Consider the following 6,190-nt stretch of genomic DNA (forward strand, 5'->3'; position numbering starts at 1 on the left):
GGCATGATCTTGGCTCACTGCAACCTCTGCCTCCTGGGTTCAAGCGATTCTCCTGACTCAGCCTCCTGAGTAGCTGGGGTTACAGGCGTGTGCCACCACACCCAGCTAATTTTTGTACTTTTAGTAAAGACAGGGTTTCGTCATGTTGGCCAGGATGGTCTGGATGTCTTGACCTCGTGATCCACCTGCCTCAGCCTCCCCAACTGCTGGGATTACAGGTGTGAGCCACCACATCTGGCCTATCTTAAGATTTAATATTGTTTCCTCTCTTGGGTTTTATACTCACTTGGGACCAGTTACTCCTTTCTTCTGCCTGTTTCTTCCTTTCAGGATAGGAATGTCCATTTGATGCCTGTCCTGCAACTGTATCCTGGAAGTAGGTAAAACAGGCCCACAGTTGGAGGGAAATTTACCTCAGGATGAATTGTGCCTTGAGCCTCACCCGTATCTGATTTAGATGAGTCTGGAATTTGGACTTTTGAGTTCACACTGAAAGAAGTTGAAACTTCTGGGCTACTGGAATAGAATGAGTGTATTTTGCATGTGAGAAGGACGTGAGTTTTGGGGGCCAGGGATAGAATGCTATGATTTTAATGTGTCATCTGAAGTTCATGTGTTGGAAACTTAACCCCCAATGCAACAGTGTTGAGAAGTGGGCTTTTAAGAGAGGATTAGATCATGAGAACGCTGCCCTCATGAGTGAACTGATGTCATAATGGCAGGTGTGCATTCATTATCATGAGACTGGGTTTGTTATAAAAGTAAGTTTGGCCCTCTCTCGCTGTCTCTCACCATTGGATGCCTTCTGCCATATAAAGACACAGCAAGATGGCCCTCACCAGGTGCAGACCCCTCGACCTTGTAGTTCCTGGCCTCCAGCACTGTTAATAAATAAACCTCTGTTCTTTATGAAGTACCTAGTGTTAGATATTCTATTATAGCAGCACAAAGTGTACTAGTTGCATTTGTGTTAAATATGCATACACTGAGGCCGGGCTTGGTGGCTTACGCCTGTAATTCCAGCACTTGGGGAGGTCAAGGCAGGTGGATCACCTGAGGTCGGGAGTTCGAAACCAGCCTGACCAACTGGAGAAACCCCATTTCTACTAAAAATACAAAATTAGCCAGGCATGGTGGCGCATGCCTGTAATCCCAGCTACTCAGGAGGCTGAGGCAGGAGAATCGCTTAAACCCGAGAGGCGGAGGTTGCAGTGAGCCGAGATTGCACCATTGCATTCCAGCCTGGGCAACGTGAGCAAAACTCTGTCTCAAAAAATAAATAAATAAAAATAAAAATTATATATATATGTGTATGTATGCATATATATGTATGCGTATACATGCATATATATGAATATATATGCATATATATACGTATGCATATATATGTATGCATAGACTATTACTCCGCTGATACAGCATCATATCTGTTCTCTATGTCATTGCCAAACCCTGTGATAAGTTACCTTGAGTGTGAAAACATGTGCTCCTCCTCATTGGAGTAGGTTCCAACTGTTGCTTCTGAGGGTCAGGAGTCCATTTTGAAAAAGAATAGACAAAAATTGATAGTGCTTTGTCTTTATTGGTGATGCCCATCTTCTTTGGAGGTAAGAAGAAATGACACTGATGTACAAATGACTCACCAAGGGACTCTCACCTGAGTCTACCCTTGCAGGGGTAGAATAAATCCGTTCTATTTTCAAGTCTATTTGTCCCATTTCTGTTTAAACATAATTTGAAAGCCAGCTTGGGCCTTGTACTTTTCAGTTATGTTAATGTAAAATACTCGTAAAGAATGCAGTATGAGTTTAAAGTGAGCTTTTCAGATCCTATAAGTGCATCCTAAGTAGTGACAGGCTTTAAGATAAGGAATATATGCATTTAGTTGAGGCAGAAATCTCATAAAATTTCCATGAAAAACCAAACTTTTTAAGATAAGTTTATCTGGAAACTGGAAGGGTCAAAAGACAACAAAAAAGCACACACACAAAAAAACCTCACTTTTAAGCAAATCTATAGCTTAAAAAAAATAAAAAGCCTAAGAATATTCTGAGAGTGGTACATAGTTTTACAGTAGCCACAGTAACTTCCAGTGACTGGCAAATTTCTTTGCATCAGCTGGCACGCGTGGTGAATGGAATTCCCATCAACAGCTCTTGCACCCTTCCACCTCCCTTGTACAGGCCTTAGTCTTGTTTCCAAAGGTGACTGCAGTGAGGATGTAAGGTCCATGACCTCTATGGATAATGCCATCCACTCAGGAAGAAAGACGCTGAGAAACTCTAGGGATATCGAAGTGCTCATCATGGGTGAGAATCAATTGTGGAGGTTTTAAGAAGACATTTGAATTTTTGCCCCAATCAAGAAGTGTTTTGCCATCTGGTTTACATTCAAGAACAAGTTGGCTCATCATTTGCAGAAATAAACTTTCCTCTAGATTAGGAAACTTCATCATGAGATCTGAGATATACTGGTTTGGAAAGTTTCCTCAGTTTCTCTTGGCTTCGAAGTCCCCGGCCTTGGAGTGGGGTAAGGCCCATTGGAGGCAGATGAATCTGAATAAGAACAATAATGTGAAGAATCATACTCATAATCATTGCAGCAGCTCGTATTCACTAAGGATCTACTCAGAAAGTACCATATCCTCTGCTAAGTGCTACATCTACATTGATTCATTTCTTTACACACGTTAATCCTACAATAACCTCATAAGAGATTATTATTCTAATATTTACAGATGAGGAAATGAAACCTCAGAGAAGTTAAATAACTTGCTTAAGGTTATACATTAAGAAGGGAAGTCAGGATTTGAACCCAGAACTGTCAGATTCCAGAGCCTGTGCTCTTTGCTATATTGCCTACACAGAGGAGAAAAAACAAGCATGGATCACAGAGCAAGTTGAGAATCCAAAGAAGGGGAGAAAAGTGTGTGTATACAAAGATGTTCTGTGCATAGTGGAAAACTGGGATCAAACTAAATGCCTACCAATAGAGGGGCTGGTTAAATTATGGCTGGGATGGTTAATTTTTCTTTCTTTCTTTTTTTCTTTTTCAGACACTGTTTCACTCTGTCACCCAGGCTGGAGTGCAGTGGCATGATCTCAGCTCACTGCACTGCCACCTCCCAGGTTCAAGTGATTTTTGTGCCTCAGCCTTCCCAGTAGCTGAGATTACAGGTGCTCGCCACCACACCCGGCTAATTTTTGTATTTTTAATAGATACGGGGTTTTGTCATGCTGGCCGGGCTGGACTTGAATTCCTGACCTCAAGTGATCCACCTGCCTTGGCCTCCCATTGTGCTGGGATTACAGGCATGAGCCACAGTGCCTGGCCTAGGATGCTTAATTTTTTGTGTCAATCTGATGGGCAATGGGTGCTCAGATTAAACATCATTTCTAGGTGTATCTGTGAGGGTGTTTCTGGATGAGATTAGCATTTGAATCAGTGGACTCAGTAAAGCAGATGGCCCTCCCCAATGTGAATGGGCATCATGCAAACCATGGAAGGCCTGAATAGAACAAAGAGGCAGAAGAAGGGGAAGCAGCTCCTTTTGCTTCCTGCCTGTTTGAGCTGGGACACCTCATCTTCTCTGGGCCTCAGACTCGGGATTTCTACCATGGGCCCCTTGGGTTCTCAGGCGTGTGGACTCAAACTGAGTAATAACACCAGCTTTCTTCTGGGTCTTCAGCTTGAAGATGGCAAATCCTAGGACTTCTCAGCCTCTATAATCACATCCACCAATTCCTTATAATAAATCTCCTTTCGGCCGGGCACAGTGGCTCACGCCTGTAATCCCAGCACTTTGGGAAGCCGAGGTGGGTGGATCACGAAGTCAGGAGTTTGAAACCAGCCTGGCCAACATAGTGAAACCCTATATGTACTAAAAATATACAAAATTAGCTGGGCATAGTGGTGGGGGCCTGTAATCCCAGCTACTTGGGAGGGTGAGGCAGGAGAATCGCTTGAACCTGGGAGGTGGAAGTTGTAGTGAGCTGAGATCATGCCACTGCACTCCAGCCCGGGTGACAGTGCAAGACTCAGTCTCAAAAAAAAAAAAAAAAAAAAAAAAAAAATCCTTTCAGGCATATCTAGATATATCTCTGTCTAGATATATAGAGAGTCAATTCCTCATAATAAATCTCTTCACATATACATCTAGCTGTCTCTATATCTACATATCTTCATTCTACTGGTTCTGTTTCTTTGAAGAACCCTAATACAATGGCACATTCTTACAATAGCATACAATGCAATCATTTAAAAAAGATTGGGCTGGGTGCGGTGACTCACGCCTATAATCCCAGCACTTTGGGAGGCCAAGGCAGGCCGATCATTTGAGGCCAGGAGTTTGAGGCCAGCTGGCCAACATGGTGAAATCCTGTTACTACTAAAAATACAAAGATTAGCTGGGTGTGGTGGTGTACCTGTAATCCCAGCTACTCAGGAGGCTGAGGCAGGCGAATCCCTTGAACCCAGGAGGCTGCAGTGAGCCAAGATTGTGCCACTGCACTCCAGACTGGGCGACAGAGTGAGACTCTGTCTAAAAAAAAAAAAAAAAAAAAAATTGAGGGAGAGCTACATACAAAGATGTGCGGAAGACATGAAGTAAAATAAGTAAGCAGTAAAACATTATATCCAGAATCTTACATATGTAAAGAAAATATAGGTACATGAATATAGAAAAAAAGACTAAAAGGTTGTACTACCAAACTAACTAGGTTGAGCCACTACAATATAAAATTGCTGTTTTTGTAGCTAAAAGAGTTGAATACTGGCAATTTTCCATTTAACAGTTAAAGTGGTCACCCTCTACACAATGAGAATTTTTTTTTTTTTTAAGAATTTTGGGCTGGGTGCAGTGGCTCACGCCTGTCATCTTAGCACTTTTGGAGGCCACGGTGGGCAGACTGCCTAAGCTCAGGAGTTCAAGATCAGCCTGGGCAACATGGTGAAACCCTGTTTCTATTAAAATACAAAAAATTAGCTGGGTGTGGTGGCGCATGACTGTAGTTCCACCTATTCGAGAGGTTGAGGCATGAGAATCACTCAAACTGGGAAGGCAGAGGTTGCAGTGAGCAGAAATCATGCTGCACTCCAGCCTGGGCGACAAAGTAAGACTCTGTCTCCAAAAAACAAACAAACAAAAAAGAATTTTGGCCAGGCACAGTGGCTCATGCCTGTTACCCCAGAGCTTAGGGAGGCTGAGGCGGGAGGATTGATTGAGTCCAGGAGTTCAAGACCAGCCTGGGCAACATAGTGAGACCCCCATTTCTACAAAAAATTAAAACATTGGTGGTGGCACATGCTTGTAGTCCCAGCTACTTGGGGAAGTGAGGTGGGAGAATCACTTCAGCCCGGGAGGTCAAGACTGCAGTGGGCCATGACTACACCACTGTACCCAGCCTGGGTGATGGAGCAAGACTCAGTCTCCACAGATAGATAAATAAATAAATAAATAAATAAATAAAACTTATTTTAAATTAAATTATTGTTTTAAATTTATGGTATGAAAGAATTTGAGGAAGAAAAAATTTGTATACATTTGTTATTTTTAAATTCATATAAATTTGAAAATTATTTGTTTCTTGACATTCTGAATGTATTAAATTTATTTACATAATTTTATTTTTTATTTTAAATTTATTTATATAAATTTAAGATTTATTTTTTGAGACAGGGTCTTGCTCTGTCACTGCAGTGGTATGATCATGGGTCACTGCAGCCTCAACCTCCTGGGCTAAAGCAATTCTCTCACCTCAGTCCCCCAAGCAGCTGGAAATACAGGAGTGTGTCACTATGCCCGGCTAATTTTTAAATTTTGTGTAGCAATGGGGTCTCACTGTGTTGCTCAGGCTGGTCTCGAACTCCTAACCTCAAGTGATCCTCCCGCCTTGGCCTCCCAAAGTGCTAGGATTACAGGCATGAGCCACAGCACCCAGCCTGGATGAGAATTTTTGACCATTTTTACTTTCTACTTTATGCATTCCTTTCATGTTTGAACTTTATTCTTTTAGTAACAACAAACCTACCTTTTGTAATTAAAAAAACACATTTCCATAAAAAAGATGAAAGTGAAAAGAGAAAAGCTCTACGGTGTGAGCTGGTTTTCCCTTCCATATGTGGAAAGCTGTATAAGTAGGATACGTCATGCATTCACTGACATTTTACTTTGTTGTGATGGGCTGGCAGC

At 42.1% G+C, this 6,190-nt stretch overlaps 1 protein-coding gene across 7 annotated transcripts in view; it reads right to left on the bottom strand.

Moving 5' to 3' along the window:
• Nucleotides 1-1,562: 1,562 nt before the first annotated feature.
• LYRM1 (LYR motif containing 1) overlaps nt 1,563-6,190 on the bottom strand; it is a 25,616-nt gene continuing 20,988 nt past the window's right edge. For 6 of the 7 annotated variants that reach the window (XM_011976047.1, XM_011976052.1, XM_011976048.1 and 3 more), the window contains one exon: nt 1,563-2,555. In XM_011976047.1, the coding sequence (XP_011831437.1) occupies nt 2,439-2,555 (117 nt within the window). In that variant the 3' untranslated portion in view covers nt 1,563-2,438. Of the gene's footprint in view, nt 2,556-5,083; nt 5,245-6,190 lie in introns of those variants that run through there. The other variant, XM_011976053.1, reaches the window with a different exon arrangement.

The sequence above is a fragment of the Mandrillus leucophaeus genome, unplaced genomic scaffold (assembly GCF_000951045.1).
Source record: "Mandrillus leucophaeus isolate KB7577 unplaced genomic scaffold, Mleu.le_1.0 Scaffold162, whole genome shotgun sequence".
NCBI lineage: Eukaryota > Metazoa > Chordata > Mammalia > Primates > Cercopithecidae > Mandrillus > Mandrillus leucophaeus.